This window comes from Bubalus bubalis, chromosome 1 (genome assembly GCF_019923935.1).
Source record: "Bubalus bubalis isolate 160015118507 breed Murrah chromosome 1, NDDB_SH_1, whole genome shotgun sequence".
Lineage (NCBI taxonomy): Eukaryota > Metazoa > Chordata > Mammalia > Artiodactyla > Bovidae > Bubalus > Bubalus bubalis.
The window spans coordinates 10659534-10681022 of record NC_059157.1 but is presented as its reverse complement, the minus strand read 5'-3'; the positions used below and the strand labels follow the sequence as shown (position 1 = coordinate 10681022).

At 39.0% G+C, this 21489-nt stretch overlaps 1 protein-coding gene across 1 annotated transcript in view; it reads left to right on the top strand.

Moving 5' to 3' along the window:
* ADAM18 (ADAM metallopeptidase domain 18) overlaps positions 1 to 21489 on the top strand; it is a 94205-nt gene that overhangs the window by 52634 nt on the left and 20082 nt on the right. The window contains exons 14-16 of the mRNA XM_025278171.3: positions 10764 to 10869; positions 17516 to 17699; positions 20906 to 20986. Of these exons, the coding sequence (XP_025133956.3) occupies positions 10764 to 10869; positions 17516 to 17699; positions 20906 to 20986 (371 nt within the window). The remainder of the gene's footprint in view (positions 1 to 10763; positions 10870 to 17515; positions 17700 to 20905; positions 20987 to 21489) is intronic.

Here is a 21489-nt window from a genome sequence, read left to right as displayed (position 1 = left end):
CCCATGGACAGAGGAGCCTGGCGGGCTACAGTAAATGGTATGGCAAAGAGTCAGGGACAACTGAGTGACTAACACACACAATATTAGTATTAATATGATTGTTACTGCGAACTCTTTATAAGTAGATTGCTTATCTCCATTTTGTTTCCTTTTTCTTCTGGGGAACATATTCCTTCTTTGCCTCATTTTGCCTGATTCTCTGTTTACATTTCTATGTATTAGGTGGGTTGGGGGCTTCCCAGGTGGCACTAGTGGTAAAGAACCCACCTGCCAATGCAGAAGACATAAGAGATGCAAGTTCAATCCCTGGGTCGGAGGGCATGGCAACCCACTCCAGTTTTCTTGCTTGGCGAATCCCACAGACAGAGGAGCCTGGTGGGCTACAGTCCATAGGTTTGCAAAGAGTCGGACATGACTTAGCACGCAGCACACTTTAGATGGGTTGATTTCATTTTATAGCACACTTTCTATGGAACCCAGCAGCACGCTGCTCTCCATTCTCCAGAGCTGTGTGCTCAAAGGGTACCCTTAATGTGGACTACAGGGCCTGCAAGGTCCTGGATCTGGTCTGGACCCACTGATGGGAGGTGTCAGGTCCCAGAGCACCTGGGCAGGGCCTGGAGGGTCCTGTCTTATATATTTATCTTAAATTTGGATCCCTGTCTAAGATATAATAGATATCACACAGCTCTAGAAGTGGAAGAACTGAATCACAAGGTCAGTAAAGATTAAATTTAAATGAAGGAAGATTAGTTTTTGTAGGAGTGTTTCAGACTTTCAGGATAGTATTGTGCATTCCTTTTCTTATGGTTTGGTTTTTGGTTTGGATCTTAACTTCCTCATCAAAAAGATCCATATTTACAGCTCAAATTAAGAGCTATATTTATGTATATAGAGATTGGAATGGAAAGTTAGTAGATTCCATAATTTTACTGAACTTCCTCTTACTTTACCATTCATAACCTAATTTTAGTGGCCTGAAACTTAAAAAGTTCAGAATGAACTTCATTCTGAAAGTATAGAATCATATTTCCTCACTGAAGAACTGATAGGATAACAGTTGTCTCAGGCAAATGATTAAAATTTGTTTTTATACTTCACTTTTTTTTCTTTTAATTTTCAATTTAATGTTTAGCGGATATTTTCTTTTTAATAAAAAGTGACATTTCACACTTTATGGGTCTCCTCTGTTAATGGAACTTTGTTAGTTTTCACACTCTCCATTTGAACATCAAACTGTTTATAGAAATAGATTTAAGAAAACAGAAAGAGAAGCCAATCAGCAAATGTACCTTGAACACCTACTACATGCCTATTCTTTTTGTTTTTTTAATTTTATTTTATTTTTAAACTTTACAATATTGTATTAGTTTTGCCAAACATCGAAATGAATCTGCCACAGGTATACCTGTGTTCCCCATCCTGAACCCTCCTCCCTCCTCCCTCCCCATACCTTCCCTCTGGGTCATCCCAGTGCACCAGCCCCAAGCATCCAGTATCGTGCATCAAACCTGGACTGGCAACTCATTTCATACATGATATTATACATGTTTCAATGCCATTCTCCCAAATCTCCCCACCCTCTCCCTCTCCCACAGAGTCCATAAGACTGATCTATACATCAGTATCTCTTTTGCTGTCTCGTACACAGGGTTATTGTTACCATCTTTCTAAATTCCATATATATGCGTTAGTATACTGTATTGGTGTTTTTCTTTCTGGCTTACTTCACTCTGTATAATAGGCTCCAGTTTCATCCACCTCATTAGAACTGATTCAAATGTATTCTTTTTAATGGCTGAGTAATACTCCATTGTGTATATGTACCACAGCTTTCTTATCCATTCATCTGCGGATGGGCATCTAGGTTGCTTCCATGTCCTGGCTATTATAAACAGTGCTGCAATGAACATTGGGGTACACGTGTCTCTTTCCCTTCTGGTTTCCTCAGTGTGTATGCCCAGCAGTGGGATTGCTGGATCATAAGGCAGTTCTATTTCCAGTTTTTTAAGGAATCTCCACACTGTTCTCCATAGTGGCTGTACTAGTTTGCATTCCCACCAACAGTGTAAGAGGGTTCCCTTTTCTCCACACCCTCTCCAGCATTTATTGCTTGTAGACTTTTGGATCGCAGCCATTCTGAGTGGCGTGAAATGGTACCTCATTGTGGTTTTGATTTGCATTTCTCTGATAATGAGTGATGTTGAGCATCTTTTCATCTGTTTGTTAGCCATCTGTATGTCTTCTTTGGAGAAATGTCTGTTCAGTTTTTTGGCCCATTTTTTGATTGGGTCATTTATTTTTCTGGAGTTGAGCTGTAGGAGTTGCTTGTATATTTTTGAGATTAGTTGTTTGTCAGTTGCTTCATTTGCTATTATTTTCCCCCATTCTGAAGGCTGCCTTTTCACCTTGCTTATAGTTTCCTTTGTTGTGCAGAAGCTTTTAAGTTTAATTAGGTCCCATTTGTTTATTTTTGCTTTTATTTCCAATATTCTGGGAGGTGGGTCATAGAGGATCCTGCTGTGATGTATGTCGGAGAGTGTTTTGCCTATGTTCTCCTCTAGGAGTTTTATACTTTCTGGTCTTAGTTTAGATCTTTAATCCATTTTGAGTTTATTTTTGTGTATGGTGTTAGAAAGTGTTCTAGTTTCATTCTTTGACAAGCGGTTGACCAGATTTCCCAGCACCACTTGTTTAAGAGATTGTCTTTTCTCCATTGTATATTCTTGCCTCTTTTGTCAAAGATAAGGTGTCCATATGTGTGTGGATTTATCTCTGGGCTTTCTACTTTGTTCCATTGATCTATATTTCTGTCTTTGTGCCAGTACCATACTGTCTTGAGAACTGTGGCTTTGTAATAGAACCTGAAGTCAGGTAGGTGATTCCTCCACTTCCCTTCTTCTTTCTCAAGATTGCTTTGGCTATTCGAGGTTTTTTTGTATTTCCATACAAATTATGAAATTATTTGTTCTAGCTCTGTGAAGAATACCGTTGGTAGCTTGATTGGGATTGCATTGAATCTATAATTTGCTTTAGGTAGTATACTCATTTTCACTATATTGATTCTTCCGATCCATGAACATAGTATATTTCTCCATCTATTAGTGTCCTCTTTGATTTCTTTCACCAGTGTTTTATAGTTTTCTATATATAGGTCTTTAGTTTCTTTAGGTAGGTATATTCCTAAGAGCTGAACAAAGGCCCTTTAGTTTAACAATTAGACAGAGTAGCAGGGTTCTGCGAGGCAGACCATTATGTATACTCATAATAGCCAAAGCAAGGAAAAGCAAGTCAAAGAAACAGTTCCAACATGAAGTCAGAATTGGCTTCCCTGCAATAGGATGATTTGAATTCAGACTGAGTGGAAGGGCCTCCCTATTAACTTATATAGTTAAAATCAGAGGATAAAGAAAGTTGAAGGAACTCCAGGAAAGGTTAAATTGTCAATCAAATCTATTATGCCAGGTTAAGGATCTGGTTGGGAAGAAAACGAGAACCTTGCATTGAGGATAGGAGGAGTTAAAGATATGTCCCCTAAACTTTTGAGCATCCAGACTTCTCTGAAACTTTTGAATCTATAAATATCAAACTGCCCCCTGTCATACCAACACCTGTACCCAATCTGGCATAGGGATGTTCCCCTGGCTTGAAAATAATACAGAATTCTGTGCAGACTAAAGAAAAGATGCACAATGTGGGCATGAAAGTTGTTTTATCTGAGGCAAGATTAGGACTGCAGCCTGGGAGACAGGCCCTCAGATAGCTCTGAGCAACTGCTCCAAAGATGTAGTGGAAGAAGGCCAATGCATATGATTATGGTGAAGGTGGAGTACATGCAATCAAGTGCATACTTTACAAAAGGTTTTCTGCTAATCATGAGGAGCTGACCTGCCTCTTGAGAAATCTGTATGCAGGTCAGGAAGCAACAGTTAGAACTGGACATGGAGCAACAGACTGGTTCCAAATAGGAAAAGGAGTACATCAAGGCTGTATATTGTCACCCTGCTTATTTAACTTATAAGCAGAGTACATCATGAGAAACGCTGGGCTGGAAGAAGCACAAGCTGGAATCAAGATTGTCGGGAGAAATATCAATAACCTCAGATATGCAGATGACACCACCCTTATGGCAGAAAGTGAAGAGGAACTCAAAAGCCTCTTGATGAAGGTGAAAGTGGAGAGTGAAAAAGTTGGCTTAAAGCTCAACATTCAGAAAATGAAGATCATGGCATCTGGTCCCATCACTTCATGGGAAATAGATGGGGAAACAGTAGAAACAGTGTCAGACTTTATTTTTCTGGGCTCCAAAATCACTGCAGATGGTGACTGCAGCCATGAAATTAAAAGCCGCTTACTCCTTGGAAGGAAAGTTATGACCAACCTAGATAGCATATTCAAAAGCAGAGACATTACTTTGCCAACAAAGGTCTGTCTAGTCAAGGCTATGGTTTTTCCTGTGGTCATGTATGGATGTGAGAGTTGGACTGTGAAGAAAGCTGAGCGCCAAAGAACAGATGCTTTTGAACTGTGGTGTTGGAGAAGACTCTTGAGAGTCCCTTGGACTGCAAGGAGATCCAACCAGTCCATTCTGAAGGAGATCAGCCGTGGGATTTCTTTGGAGGGAATGATGCTGAAGCTGAAACTTCAGTACTTTGGCCACCTCATGCGAAGAGCTGACTCATTGGAAAAGACTCTGATGCTGGGAGGGATTGGGGGCAGGAGAAGGGGACGACAGAGGATGAGATGGCTGGATGGCATCACTGACTCGATGGACGTGAGTCTGAGTGAACTCCGGGAGTTGGTGATGGACAGGGAGGCCTGGCGTGCTGCGATTCATGGGGTCGCAAAGAGTCGGACACGACTGAGTGACTGAACTGAACTGATTTCACGATGAAGGGATTTCATGCTTTTCTAGATATGAGGAGATGTAAGGATTGGGATCATGAAATCAGATCCTGAAAATATCTACCTATCTAAAGACCTATTCCTTCAGTTTTCCTGGAGCACAGAGTGCCTCATTCTCCACCCTGAACTCCCTTCAGGGCAGGTCAAAGGTCAACAGCTGCAGCTGCAGAGGATTCCATCTATGCAGAGGCAGATGCCAAATGCTCTCGGCAAGCACCAAGTTGTAGTTGACACCTGTCACACAAAATGTATCCCCCTGAGTTTCTTCCCCTACATTTTGGCCACTAACTTAAAATTAAGACACAGAGCTCTCTTAAACTAGATCCCAGATGTGCTGGAGCTTATACGGGAGTAACAGAGCTTTCATTGGAAAAGACCCTGATGCTGGGAAAGATGGAAGGCAAAAGGAGGAGAGGGCAGCAGAGGAAGAGATGGCTGGAAAGCATCACGGACTCAATGCATATGAATCTGAGCAGACTCCAGGATCTCCAGAGGACAGGGAAGCCTGGCATGCTACAGTCCATGGGATCACAAGGAGTCAGACACTGCATAGTGACAGAACAACAGCAGAGCTCTACACCAACAGAGCTGTAGGTCCTAGTTAGCAGTTACAACTGAAACCAAGGGATATACATGGAACTAGATTCTGAGAGTCCTTTGTCATAAGACTGGATCAGGGCCATAAGACTTATTATTCAATCATTCTCCCAAGGTTGAGGAATCAACATTCTGCATGGATACTAGAAGATAGTAAACATTTTTGCTGGGATTGTCTCCAAAAACGTTAAAAATAACATGATGGGCCATTCTAGGTGAGTTCAGTTCAGCTGCTCAGTCGTGTCCGACTATTTGTGACCCCATGGACTGCAGCATCCCAGGCCTCCCAGAGTTGACACAAACTCATGTTCCTTGACTCAGTGATACCATCCAACCATCTCATCCTCTGTTGTCCCCTTCTCCTCTCACCTTCAATCTTTCCCAGCATCAAAGTCTTTTCAAATGAATCAGCTCTTCACATCAGGTGGCCAAAGTTTTGGAGTTTCAGCTTCAGCATCAGTCCTTTCAATGAACATTCAGGACTGATTTCTTTTGGGATGAACTGGATGGATCTCCTTGCAGTCCAAGGGACTCTCAAGAGTCTTCTCCAACACCATAGTCCAAAAGCATCAATTCTTCTGCGCTCAGCTTTCTTTATAGTCCAACTCTCACATCCATACATGACTACTGGAAAAATCATAGCTTTGACTAGATGGACCTTTGTTGGCAAAGTAATGTCTCTGCTTTTTAATATGCTGTCTAGATTGGTCATAACTTTTCTTCCAAGGAGTAACTGTCTTTTATTTCATGACTGCAGTCACCATCTGCAGTGATTTTGAATTCCAAAAAATAAAGTCTGCCACTGTTTCCACTGTTTCTCCATCTATTTGCCCTGAAGTGATGGGGCCAGATGCCATGATCTTTGTTTTCTGAATGTTGAGCTTTAAGCCAACTTTTCACTCTCCTCTTTCACTTTCATCAAGAGGCTTTTTAGTTCCTCTTCACTTTTTGCCATAAGGGTAGTGTCATCTGCATATCTGAGGTTATTGATATTTCTCCCAGCAATCTTGATTCCAGCTTGTGCTTCATCCAGCCCAGCATTTCTCATCATGTACTCTGCATATAAGTTAAATAAGCATGGTGACGATATGGTGGCCCATTCTAAGTGAATTTTAAATGAAAGAATTGCTGTACCATTTAGTGGAGTAAAGGAAGGAAAGGCTCAGGGAAGTGGATATTCTGTAATGTACATGCTACATATGTAAGGCCAAATAATTAAGCCCAACAGGAAGGACCATGGCCTTGGGATGTGCTGGTGAGAAGGATATCAGAATCACCATAAATTTCAATAACAGCCTTCTCTTGTAGGCCAAGACAATGATGGTAGGAGGGGATAACATAGAAGGAGGTTCACTGATGGTAATTGGCGTGATAAGCTCTTTAAAAAATCAAGATCAGATAGCAGTGCCTGGAACAGCTGGATAAAATTATTATAATAAGCATCAGGGACAGAGTAGCAGATGTGGATACTTGATTTACCAACTGTCAGACAGATGGCTAATATTATAGAATATAATTTCAATTCTATTGTGTTATATGGGCAGCCTACAAAGGTATAGTCTTCTTTGTACCATCAAATAAAATAAAGAATGGACGACTGAGAGACTAAAAAGGATTACCTTATTGAATATCATAATTCCCTGTTCAAATTCTAAGCAATTTTCAGAACCCAGTTTCACCATGGTCTCTCCGTGAGAGGGGGCACTTAGAGGGGTCAGGAAATGATTAAGAGCCCTTGCCAAGTTTCCATTTATAATGGGTCCACTAGATTCAAAGGTCCATTTGGTAGTTCTGTATCTGAGAGAGATACACTCAGTCCTAGAGTGTATTATTGGAGTTCACATCATGGTAGTTTGTGCAATGCCATCGTTAGGTCCTTGGTCAGTTTGGGGAGGCCATAGAGAAAGTCCTTCCATAAATTAGTGCTTTGTTTAAAGATCTAAAGGATGAAGGCTTGTTGGCTATGCAATATCTGCACTGAATGACCAACTGGACTCTTGCAGAAACCAGATGGTCCCTGGAAGATAATAGTATCTATTGCAAATATCAGCAAGTAGTAGATTAAGTAACTACCTGCTCTGCCAGTGTGGTGACTATACCAGAGCAGATCAACATGACCTTAGATATGTGCTAGGAGTGCAGCCATTGATTCGGCAAATATATATATTCTTTTCTATTCCTACCTGAAAAGAGAAAGAGAAGCAGCTTGCAATCACATGGAATGGATGATGGTATTAATTTAGGGTTAAAATATGGCTGCATTCAGCCACATGTAGTTGAAGAGATTTGGACCTCCCAGAAAAGATCATGTTGATCCACACTGTCACTGATTCTGTACTAACAACCTGGCTAGATAAGCAAAATATAGCTAGAATGGGCTTCCCTCATGACTCAGTGGTAGAGAACCTGCTGCCAATGCAGAAGATGCAGGTTCAGTCACTGGGTTGGGAAGATCCCTTGCAGAAGGAAACCCACCCCAGTATTCTTGCCTGGGAAATCTCATGGACAGACAAGCCTGGTTGGCTAGTATATAGAATATAATTCATGGGGTCGCAAAAGAGTCAATCACCACTTAGTGACTAAACAAGCTAGAATGTAGGAGGACTAAGTAAAATACATGTGCTACCAAAAGGGCAGGAGATACACTGAAGGAATATTTAGGAAACTGTTATATCAGTAAAGTTTTAGGAGTCCAGTGATCAGGGGCATGACCTGACACCCTCTGCAAAGTAAAAGACAAACCCTATGTATCTTGCATTTCATATGAAAAGAAACAAGTACGGTACCCAAAGGTAGTCTTCTTTGGGTTCTAGAGGCAGTAGATGCGGAAGTGCTGCTTGATTTCATTTACCAGGTGACATTAAATGTTGCTAATATTGAGGGAGGTAAAAAAAACAGAATAAGCCCCTGCAGCATATCTAAGCTGCAATCCAAACAGCCCTGCATTTTGAATCATAAAACACAGAAGACCCCTTACTAGAGACGTGGGTTATGAGAAAAATAAATGCCATGTGGTGCTTTTACCAAGCTTCTTAGGAAAATAGCAGGGTAGTTCCCTGGGGCTCCTGAAGCAAAGCTGTGCTGAACCACTGGGGAAGCCCGTTCTAGCTACATTTTGGAAAATTGTACTAACTTGACAAACAACACTGGGCACACTACTGGCCCCTGTAGAGATAAACAATCTGGCTTTCATATATCCAGTGATTATACACTGATAACTACTCATCATAAACTCAGTTATGTCAAATCCCTTAAGTCAGATGGTTCGATAGTTAGAAGTCATACATTCATCCAGATTCAAGCTCAAGAAAAAGAGAGGCAGAAGAAAAATTCATGAACAGAAAATCTAGAACAGTTTGTCTTTCTACTCTCTTATAGCTTTGCTTCTCCTTGACTCTTACCAATGGATACATTGGTATTTCATACAAAGGGATTTCATTATGACTCATGGATGCAGAAGGAATAAGCCTAGGCTAGTTATATAGGTGTGTTGGCTCAGTAACTGGTTATAAGTTGAAAAAAGATAGTAGCCACACTGCAGTCTCATCTGGGAGGATGCCTTAAAAGATTTTGACCATGTGATCATTCATTTCCTATGAAGAAGAAATGTTCAGAGATTGGATTATAGATGTATTTATGGACAGTGACAAAGAGTCAAGGTGGTTGGTGGTGAACCTGGGTGCAGAGAGACTAGATTATAGACAAGCATTCTGGGATAGACATATGGACATGAACAAGAATGTGAAGATCTTTGTATTAATCCATCAGGTTAATAGTCACTAAAAAACAAATAAACAAACAAACAAAAAAAACCACTCACCATGGATTAGGCACAGAACAACCAACTGGACATAATGACTTTCCAGTTTATATCAGTTAGCACCTGTCATCATCCACCCAAATGTCTGTAGGATGAACTTTATTTTCTTTTATTCCTGTTTCTGAAATAACTGATTCTTTTTCTGAGTTTGCCTTATCTCTTTCTTGACTACTTGCACCATTTGGTTGAATTCAGTTAAGAGTATTTAAGACACATTCTGTTTCCTGACCACCTTGTGCAGGGAAGTAAGCTCACTAAAGACAGGCATTACTCTCTTTCTTGCCCTCTACTGCTGCTGCTGCTGCTGCTGCAAAGTCGCTTCAGTCGTGTCCGACTCTGTGCGACCCCATAGACGGCAGCCCACCAGGCTCTGCCGTCCCTGGGATTCTCCAGGCAAGAACACTGGAGTGGGTTGCCATTTCTTTCTCCAATGATGAAAGTGAAAAGTGAAAGTGAAGCCGCTCAGTAGTGTCCAACTCACAGCGACCCCAGGGACTGCAGCCTACCAGGCTCCTCCATCCATGGGATTTGCCAGGCAAGAGTACTGGAGTGGGGTGCCATTGCCTTCTCCGTTGCCATCTACTGGCAGGGTTTGATTACAATGCCACATTTTAGGTGAATTTTACAGTAGAATTCCACATCTAGGTACCAGTCTTTCTGTTTATTGAAATGGAAATGAACCTCGAATCTCTGAGATTTATGTATCTAATACAATTACTCTGCTATATTCTGCTCTGCCTTCACTATGACACCCAAACTGATTAAAGAGCCTTTAAAGAGCCTCTACTTAAAATCTTGCATATCTTGCATTAAGCAAGATAAGAATATGGCACCCCATCTACTAGTTCTGAAGGTTTTACCCCAACTGATGTTTCAAATCGCTCATTTCATTACATAGAGCAAGTTACAAGGTCAAGCCTGATGTACATTGGACTAGGAAAGAGGCATTCCCATAGGGAGGGGTAAGCAAATTGTTTTTAACTGTAAGATACGTTTTCTATGATAGAGATAATCATTTTCTATTTTCTATCAGATAAGACAATCATTTCTCTCTATTTGCATTGACAGGGTGTGTGCTAAGTCTCTTCAGTGATATCCAACTCTGTTCGACCCCATGGACTGTAGCCCTCCAGGCTTCTCTGCCCATGGGATTCTCCAGGCAAGAATACTGGTGTGGGTTGCCATGCCCTCCTCCAGGCAGTCTTCCCGACCCAGTCCTCAAACCTGCTGTCTCTTATGTCTCTTGTGTTGGCAGGAAGTTTCTTTACCATTAGAGCTACCTGGGAAGCCCATTGACAAGATACACACAGGAAAAAAAAAAAAAAGCATGACAAAGATCACAATTTTTTTGTTTATGCCATGAGTTTCATTAGCTTTTTATTGACAAATATTTTATTTGCATTAAGAATAATAATTTAATGGACATGTTTTTCATTTTAAGGTGCTCAAGGTGCTCCATTTGCCTGTTTTGAAGAAGTTAATTCTTTGCCTAATACTTTTGGAAACTGTGGTTTTAAAAATTCCCAACCATTACCTTGTGAGCAAAAGTATGTATATAGAAAATGACTGTTTCATTAAGTTATAAAATGTCTCTGTTTCTTGTCAAGAGACACTAAATAGTAATGGACAATAAATTGTGTTATCTGGAGAATATTTTCAAATAACATTATGTATATTTTCCTTTTATGCAATTTAGTTCTCTTTTTTTCTTAATTTTTTTTTCCCTGTTAATAAGGAGACTAAGAAAAGTTTGGTGTTTATTACTGAAGGTAGAAAGTGGGCTCAGTGCAGAGGGAACAGATGGAATCACTCATCTCCTAAACTGAGAGACACCTTCCCTGCCATCTCTTTGTAGCCCACTCCAAGTCACCAGTCTATCCCTATAAGGAAGTGGTACACATTTCTACACCCTAGCTTTTGCGTTGCTGCCTGAGAGTCAGGTCCCCAGGTCACCTGACTCTGATACCCAAAGAGACTTCCATTCACAAATCCCACAGGAAAGTAGCAAACAAAGGAGTTCTTAGAAGGAGCAGACAAAAATGCTCATCTCCTTGTCTTACCTGGAAAAGAGTCCATATGCATACTTTAAAAGCTGTTGACTGAGGGTCAGGCTTCTAATTTTAAAAGTTTCTGATTTAATCCTGCCCAGGGACTTGGAATGCCAGCAGTCTCCTCCTCTAGCATCTCCCTGTCGCCTATCCAAATCACCAGTATTGCCTGCTGGAAGCTTATACACATGTCTACACCATAGTTTTTGCAGTTAACTCCCAGGGAACAGGTTTCCAAACTACTTGACACTGTTAGTCAATGGCACTTCCATTAATGAATCTCACAAATTGTGACTGTCAGTTAAGCACTTCTTAATGGATATAGGAGCACCCCTACACATACACACTCTGATGCTATACCCCTAGCCCATGTACAGAAGGAGAAGGCAAAAAAGTCCATTACCCTGTTTCTCCCTGAAGAGAGAAGTACTAGAGTATACTGTAAATACTATATAGAAAATCTGAACTGACTAATAACAAATAAGGTGATTGAACTGGCAATCAAAACTTCCAAATGAACAAGTCCACTGGTGAATTCTACCAAACATTAAAAAAAAGAAGAAGAATTAATTAAAATCTTCCAAAAATTAGAAGACAACACTTCCAAAATCATTTTTCAATGCTAGCATTTCCCTAATACCAAAGACAGACAAGGACATTCAGTTCAGTTCATTTCAGTTTTGCTCAGTGGTGTCCGACTCTTTGTGACCCCATGAATTGCAGCACACCAGGCCTCCCTGTCCATCACCAACTCCTGGAATTCACTCAAACTCATGTCCATTGAGTTGGTGATGCCATCCAGCCATCTCATCCTCTGTCGTCCCCTTCTCCTCCTGCCCCCAATCCTTCCCAGCATCAGAGTCTTTTCCAATGAGTCAGCTCTTCGCATGAGGTGGCCAAAGTACTGGAGTTTCAGCTTTAGCATCATTCCTTCCAATGAACACCCAGGACTGATCTCCTTTCAAATGGACTGGTTGGATCTCCTTGCAGTCCAAGGGACTCTCAAGAGTCTTCTCCAATACCACAGTTCAAAAGCATCAATTCTTCAGCACTCAGCTTTCTTCACAGTACAACTCTCACATCCATACATGACTACTGGAAAAACCATAGCCTTGACTAGACTAGAGATCTATTCAACAAAATTAGAGATACCAAGGGAACATTTCATGCAAAGATGGGCTCGATAAAGGACAGAAATGGTATGGACCTAACAGAAGCAGAAGATATTAAGAAGAGGTGGCAAGAATACACAGAAGAACTATACAAAAAAGATCTTCATGACCCAGATAATCACGATGGTGTGATCACTCACCTAGAGCCAGACATCCTGGAATGTGAAGTCAAGTGGGCCTTAGAAAGCATCACTACAAACAAAGCTAGTAGAGGTGATGGAATTCCAGTTGAACTATTTCAAATCCTGAAAGATGATGCTGTGAAAGTGCTGCACTCAATATGCCAGCACATTTGGAAAACTCATCAGTGGCCACAGGACTGGAAAAGTTCAGTTTTCATTCCAATCCCAAAGAGAGGCAATGCCAAAGAATGCTCAAGCTACTGCACAATTGCACTCATCTCACACGCTAGTAAAGTAATGCTCAAAATTCTCCAAGCCAGGCTTCAGCAATAAGGGAACTGTGAACTTCCAGATGTTCAAACTGGTTTTAGTAAAGGCAGAGAAACCAGAGATCAAATTGCCAACATCTGCTGGATCATCAAAAAAGCAAGAAAGTTCCAGAAAAACATCTATTTCTGCTTTACTGACTATGCCAAAGCCTTTGACTGTGTGGATCACAATAAACTGTGGAAAATTCTGAAAGAGATGGGAATACCAGACCACCTGACCTGCCTCTTGAGAAACCTATATGCAGGTCAGGAAGCAACAGTTAGAACTGGATATGGAACAACAGACAAGGACATTACCAGAAGAGAAATAAGAGGCCAATATCCTCGATGAACATAGATGAAAAAATTTACAAAGTAGCAAATTTAACAATAATTTAAAAGGAACATAAACCATGATCCAGTGGGTAATATTCTGGGGATATAAGGATGGTTTCTTATCCACAAATCAATCAATGCGATATACCATATTAATAAAAAAAGGGGTAAAAATCATATGATCATCTCAGTAGGTATAGAAAAAGCATTTGACTAGATTCAACATCCTTTCATTATAATAACTCTCTTCATATTAGTGTAGAAGGACCGTACCTCAACATAATGAAAGCGATAAATGGAAAACCCATAATTAACACTACACCTAACAGTAATAGCTGGTAGTATTACCCCTGAGATCAAGATCATGGCAATAGTGCCTTCTCTTGTCATTTCTGTTTGCTATAATACTGCTGTAATAATCAAAATGAACTCATAGAAACAGAGTAGAAAAGTAATTGCCAGTGGGAAACAGAAATTGGTAAAATGATACATACTTTCAGTTGTAAGATGAATAAGATCTGAAGATCTAATGTATAACATGGTAAAAACACTATATAATTATCATATAATTAGGCAATAGAATTATATAATTATTATATAAATAAAATTTGCTGAGAGTAGAGCTTAAATGTATTCACATACAAAAAATAGGATAAATAAGTGAAATGTTCAATGTATTAATTCACCTAACAGGGTGAATCATTTCACAATGTAAAGTGAAAGTGAAAGTCACTCAGTCGTGTCCTACTCTTTGCAACCCCATGGACTATACAGTCCATGGAATTCTCCAGACTAGAATATTGGAGTGAGTAGCCCTTCCCTTATCCAGGAGATCTTCCCAACCTGGGGATCAAATCCAGGTCTCCCGTATTGCAGGTGGATTCTTTACCAGCTGAGCTACACGGGAAGCCCAGGAATACTGGAGTGGGTAGCCTATCCCTTCTCAAGTGGATCTTCCTGACCCAGGAATTGAACCAGGGTCTCCTGCATTACAGGCAAATTCTTTACCAACTGAGCTATCAGGGAAGACCCTCACAATGTACACATGCATCACATCATCAATTTGTACACTTTAAATACTTTATAATCTTATTTGTCAACTATACCTCAATAAAGCTAGAAAATGATAGCAGCAGATAAGTTCTGGAAATCTACTATACAACTTAATTCCTGTAACTTTTAAAAATATGTTAAGGTCCGTCTAGTCAAGGCTATGGTTTTTCCAGTAGTCATATATGGATGTGAGAGTTGGACTGTGAAGAAAGCTGAGCACCAAAGAATTGATGCTTTTGAACTGTGGTATTGGAGAAGACTCTTGAGAGTCCCTTGGACTGCAAGGAGATCCAACCAGTCCATTTGAAAGGAGATCAGTCCTAGGTGTTCTTTGGAAGGAATGATGCTAAAGCTGAAACTCCAGTACTTTGGCCACCTCATGCGAAGAGTTGACTCATTGGAAAAGACTCTGTTGCTGGGAGGGATTGGGGGCAGGAGGAGAAGGGGACGACAGAGGATGAGATGGCTGGATGGCATCACCGACTCGATGGATGTGAGTTTGAGTGAACTCCAGGAGTTGGTGATGGACAGGGAGGCCTGGCATACTGGGATTCATGCGGTTACAATGAGTCAGACACGACTGAGCGACTGAACTGAACTGAACTGACTGTATACTTAAACTTTTCCCCAAAGTTAAACCTTTTATTAACTGTTCTCACCACATCTGCGAAATAATGATTATAGTACAAAGGGCAAGAGGAAACTTTGGGAACTGATGGATATGTTTATGTCCTTTATGATGCTAATAATTTCACGGGCATGTCCTTATCTCCAAATTCATCAAGTTTTACACATAGGTACAGTTTTTTGGTGGTGACTACACCTTAAGGTGGCTTAAAGAATAGTAACAGAGCCAGATTTAAGAAGTAAGAGAGGACATAAAGACGATGTTGATTAAAAAAAAAAAAAGAACAGAGAGTGGGAAGAACATGTTTAAAAAACTCAGATAAAGTCAAATGCTCTAGAGAGAAGTAGGACTTCCTTTAACTCCCAGGAAAAAATCAGAAAAAAAATTGTAAAACCCTTAGGTAAGCACCGCACTCAGCATGGCTAAAAAGCAACTTGGTTCCTTTACGAAAACTACAAATGGCTGAAGAAGGTGTTTAGTTCAATGGGACTAAGACAGTATCCTCCACCACCTGCCTCCACATGAGTCTGCTATGGATTAATTATGATGTGTAGAGAATGCAGAATTTATCACGTGCCCCAACACTGGAAAACTAACAGATTAAAAGAGGAAGGCTGGAATCATGAAGTGAATGCTGATGAAGGGAGATCTCATGAAGAGAGCCTGATAATCTCTAAAAGATGGAATATAATCAGCCATACCTTATTAGAAAGCAATTGAGAGCAGACTGAGTTACACCACAGAGGACGCCCACAGAGGCAGGAGGTGATGGTAAGTCAGCCTCAATCTCTCTCTGATGACCAGAGGTATGTGTGCCACCCTTGGTCTAAGATATGGAAGAAGGAAAAGAAAAGGTGGAAGGAACTGTGAAAGTTAGCAAGCATGACTTATATGGACTTCATCTGAGATGATGGTAGTATATGAATTTTCCCAAAATAAAATCACTAGATGACACTGGAATTCAATAGCTCAATTCATCTGCTTTCAGCAGATTCCAGGAATTCAAGCAGATTGCCAGTTCCAAGAATTCAACCATAAATGCAAATTTTGAGAGAATGGACTTTGGAAGAGGAGTTTGTATTTCAATAGCCAGACTAGAAAAAGATCTATCATGTAAAGTTGGTTTAAGATATTTTGAGATACATTCTATACAAAGAGAATAGAGCAACAATAAAAAGAATTATTTCAATCTGAGAAACAAGAAAAATGAGACTGGAAGGAGAGAAACTTGGAAAAAGATTTGGAAATGGAATCCCACTCTCATTTCAATCTTCACGATGCATGCATGCTCAGTCATGTCTGACTCTTTTGCAACCCCATGGACTGTAGCTCACCAGGCTTCTCTGTCCATGAAACTTTCCATACAAGAATACTGGAGTTGGTTGACATTCCTACTTCAGGGGATATTCCTAAACCAAGAACCTAACCCACATCTTGGCAGGCAGATTCTTTACCACTGTGCCACCTGAGAAGCCCTCACTTCTTGATACCATTAAACTAATCTCTGTTATTTTAAAAGGACCTCCCATGGAGAATTCCCCAGGAGTTCAATAGTTAGAACTCCATGCTTTCACTGCTGAGGGTACAGACTTAATCCCTGGTCAAGGGACCTAAGATCCTGCAAGCCACAAGGCCAAATAAATAAATCATTAAAAAAAAAAAAAGCCTCCCCATGGTCTTTTAGACAAAGGGATGCAATTTTCAAATGTAAGACATTTGGAGAGATAACAGTGACATGCTCAACAAACACATATCAATAACTAAGAATTGTTTTTTCAATTGAGGATGAGAGTTGGTAGATTTGAGTGATTCCAAGAGCAAGAAGTGACATCAATTATTTTCCAGGGCATAAACTAGGAATATTGGAAGTCTCTTAGAGAAGCCAGTATTCTACCCATTGATAAGTAAATAAACTATTTATGGGATAAACTTTGGTAGGGTATGCCATATATGGGGTCTAAAAGTTTCTGAATTCTCAGGAAAGGAATACAGAATGACTGGAAATATGAACATATTCAAAGAATCTTGGGATCAGAAGGAACAGTCTGTATATTAAATAGATTTACTGACTAAAGATCAGGGCCATTACAATGAGCATAATTAGAAGGGCCTCAAAATATGCATAAAGTATAAATAAATGCAGTCAGCCACTCTCAACAAACGTTGAGTAACAAACCAGCAGACTGGTCAAGCTTTATCAAAGTGGGAGCAGGTGAGGAATTTTCTGAGTGTGATCGGTGTAATGGGCTAGATAACAAAACTGAGTACTAAAATAGGTAATGAAGGCATGTCCGAACATCTGAGCTCATTGTGTAGTTTTCAGTTCTGCTGCTACTGTGCCAATTAATTGTATCACATTCAGATGTGCACCCTAGTGCACAGTGACATTTGGCATTTTTCTGATTTTTTACTATTGGTTAAACAACACTTATGTTATCATTGATGTGATACAATACTTGTTTAAAACTCAAGTTTCATTAAAGGACAGAATGATAAGACATTCATTGTTTTGTTTCCCCTCTCCAGGGATGTTCTTTGTGGAAAATTAGCTTGTGTTTGGCCACAAAATAGTACTTATAGAAGTGATGTTCGATCTGCAGTTTATTCATATTCTCAAGGACTTCTGTGCATAACTACTGCGTCATCAGTGAGATCAGGTGGAGGAGACTATACCTATGTGGCTGATGGCACCGTGTGTGGAGCACAGATGGTAACAAAACATGTTCACCTGCATTTATGTGTGTTAAATTATGGAATTATCAAATACTGTATTCCACCATGACTATCCCAATCATACAGAAAGGATTTGAACCTGGCACTGCCATTTATTTCGCATATGATATTGAGAAGATTATTAAACCAAGCCTCGGTTATCAAATAACAGTGACTTTTTGGATTAATCTGTCATCAGTCCTCATGGGAGAAGATGCGTTTTTAAGCACAGGAGTCCACTGACAGTTGATTCTTTGAATTCTGATGGTTTTAAATCATAAAATTCTAATTTTGTGTTTTTAATTTTTCCTGCTTCAGAAAAAACATAATTGAGCATTCATATTTTATCTGTATTTTCAAAATATAAGTGTGAGAAATTTGGAGGACCCAAACCAGAAGTCTATACTGGGGGAGCACAGCTATAGCAATGTACGAGCTCATGTTGCGATGTACATGTAGTACTATTTATGTAGCTAAAAAGCAAAGGGAGAAGAAAAATGATTCAGAAGCTCAGGGAGTCAGTCTGAAATATGAGTGCACACATTCCAGAAAATATAAGGCAGCAGTTGTAAATCAGTGTTTTATGTAAATGGCATTTAGTACTTATGCATTAAAAATAAAACAAAACCTTAAAATGGTTAATCAAACAGCCAGTTTTTCTGTCTGCGTTGAGCAGTCCTATCCCCTTGGGAACTTGCTTCTTGTGGTCAGCACCTTCTAACAGGGCTCCAGCGCTCCCACTTCCTGATACTCACTCCCCATGTGATCCTCCTCCTCAGTGTATGCACTGGATATACTGACTGCTTCTAAGAAAGAAGATGGTGAAAGTTATGGAATGTCATTTATAAGATTCGTTTTAGAAAAGACAGTGACCTCTGTTTGGCATGCACTTTCTTTCTCTCACCTTCTCAGCTTGCTTGCTCTGCTAAAGCAATCTACATGGTGGAGAAACTCATACAGAAAAGCTTTTCATGATATCGATTTGTCAGTTTTTCCTTTCATGGAACATGTGTTTTGTGTCAAGTCTAATAAGCCTAGTTATGACCCTGAGTCATGAAGATAGTCTCACAGATTTTTTTATTTCTAAAAATGTGTAATATTGTATTTAACATTTAAGTTTGTTTTACATTTGGTTTATTTTCAGTTAATTTACTTTAACCTGAGGTTTAGGTTGAGGTTCATTTTTTTGGACTTTTGTCAAAAATGAATTGGGTGTATTTTTGTGAGTCTGTTTTTGGATTGTCTAGATTGTTATATTAATCTGCAGGTCTATATATCTACCAATATCATGTTCTCTTGATTACTTTAGCAATTTCAGTTCAGTTCAGTCGCTCAGTTATGTCCGACTCTTTGCAACCCCATGAATTGCAGCACGCCAGGCCTCCCTGTTCATCACCAACTCCCGGAGTTCACCCAAACTCATGTCCATCGAGTCAGTGATGCCATCCAGCCATTTCATCCTCTGTCGTCCCCTTCTCCTCCTGCCCCCAATCCCTCCCAGCATCAGAGTCTTTTCCAATGAAGACTCTGACTTTCCAATGAGTCAACTCTTCACATGAGGTAGCCAAAGTACTGGAGTTTCAGCTTTAGCATCATTCCTTCCAAAGAACACCCAGGGCTGATCTCCTTTAGAATGGACTTGTTGGATCTCCTTGCAGTTCAAGGGGCTCTCAAGAGTCTTCTCCAACACCACAGTTCAAAAGCATCCATTCTTCAGTGCTCAGCTTTCTTCACAGTCCAACTCTCACATCCATACATGACTACTGGAAAAACCATAGCCTTGACTATGGGGCCATGTTAATCTTCTCTGTGTCATTCCAGTTTTAGTATATGTGCTGCTGAAGTGAACACTACAGTAAGTTTTGAAATCAAGAAGTGTGAGTCCTCCAATTCTGTTCTTTTTAAAGACTGTTTTAGCTATATAGAATCTCTTGTGATTCCATGTGCATTTTATGATGGGTTTTTCTATTTATGAAAAAAATATCTGTCTTTAAATTTTGACAGATTGCATTAATTTATAGATGTTTTGGATAGTATTGATATATTAATAATATTATGTCTTCCAGCCCATATACACAGGATAAATTTTATTTTTCTGTTTTAATTTTTTTTTTTTTTAGTATTTCTTTCAGTTTTCAGTGTATGCTTCTTGGTTAATTTTAATTGTCTAATAATAGTGGATGCTATTCTTCATTGAATGGTATTCTTAATTTCCTTTTTAGAATGTCCATTGTTTAGAAATGTCTTTAGTTTTGTATGTTAATATTTTATACTGCAATTTTATTGAATTGTTGATTAGTTCTAACAAACTTTTCTGTATGTGGAGTCTTTAGAGTTGACATACAAGATTATATCACCTGCAAAGAGATAATTTTACTTGTTTATTTATAATGTGTGTGCTTTTCATATTTTCTTTCCTGATTGCTCTGGCTAGCACTTCCAATATTATATCCAAGAGAAAGAGCAAAACTGTACTGGTATACACAACATCATTTACTCATTGGCTATACGTTAATTTTCAGGAAATAATTGCAAAATGCTAAATTTCATTCTTCTTTTCAATGCCTTCATCATGTGTTACGCTGATGCATTTAAAGAAGTCAAGAGAAATAAGTTAAGAGCTTAGCTTAAAGAATAGAGAAAAGTAAATGAGGGGGGAAAAAAAAAGACTAATTTAACCCTTGATTAACCACTTCAACATAACTAGGGTTTTGCAATGCATATTAGGTTAAAATATTTCTCTTGATGGATTATTGTAATTAGTATTATAACAAGGATTTATGATAATGTACCATCCAAAATAATAATTTATATTTTACACTAAAACTAAAATAATAAATTGTTTTCCAGTTTTTGAGCAGACAAATCATTAATATTAATCTAACCAATTATTCATAGCAGAACATTAACTCCCATAATGGTGATTCTCATTTCAGTTCCCAATTGTAAGTATCAAAACCCAAATCATATGGCATCACTACATAAACTGTGTTAAGGCAAACACGCTCAGATTCTTTTTTTTAACTCTTACTATTGTTTAGATTTTTGTATTGGATTGACGGAATCTTTGTTCCAAAATCAGGGCGATGCATAATATAAAGTCTCAGCAAGTATGTCTTTTGTTCTTTTGTATACACATGATAGAGTTAATTCCTCGTGTTAGATTTGTAAATAACTATGAAATATTTGCTTGTTTTGTTTTAGTATTGTATAAATAAAACCTGCAAAGAAGTTCCTTTAATGGGATATAATTGTAATGCCACTATAAAATGCAGAGGAAATGGGGTAAGCTACTTTTGTTTTTGTAATTCTAAATTTTATGTTAGTTTTTGAGTAATTCAAAGTAAAAAATCTATCATGTTTGGGAGAAATGAAAATCTAAGTTGCTCTTTTATCCAGTCTTGCCTAGGAATAGCTAACTAATATAAAGAAAATCAGCTGATTACCAACCGATCAAAACACTATTTAGTGAACTGTACTATATGTGTACTGAATTTATTGTAAGCGCTCAAAACTTATGAATTGGTAACACATCTAAATTAAAAAAAATAATTTTCTCATGCAAATAAATGCATATTTTGCTTATATTGTGAGCATATTTCTTCTTCCTCATACTCTCCATAATTAAAATTTAAAGCTATATAGTATTTTACAGAAGATATTCTTAAAGACATGTTAGAGAATTTCTGAAGTATTTATGAAGAGGCTTCTACTAGAAAGTATCTTTATGCAAAAAACATTTTTTTCTCAACTGTTTATCCATTTTAATCTGGCAATACAGATTTGTA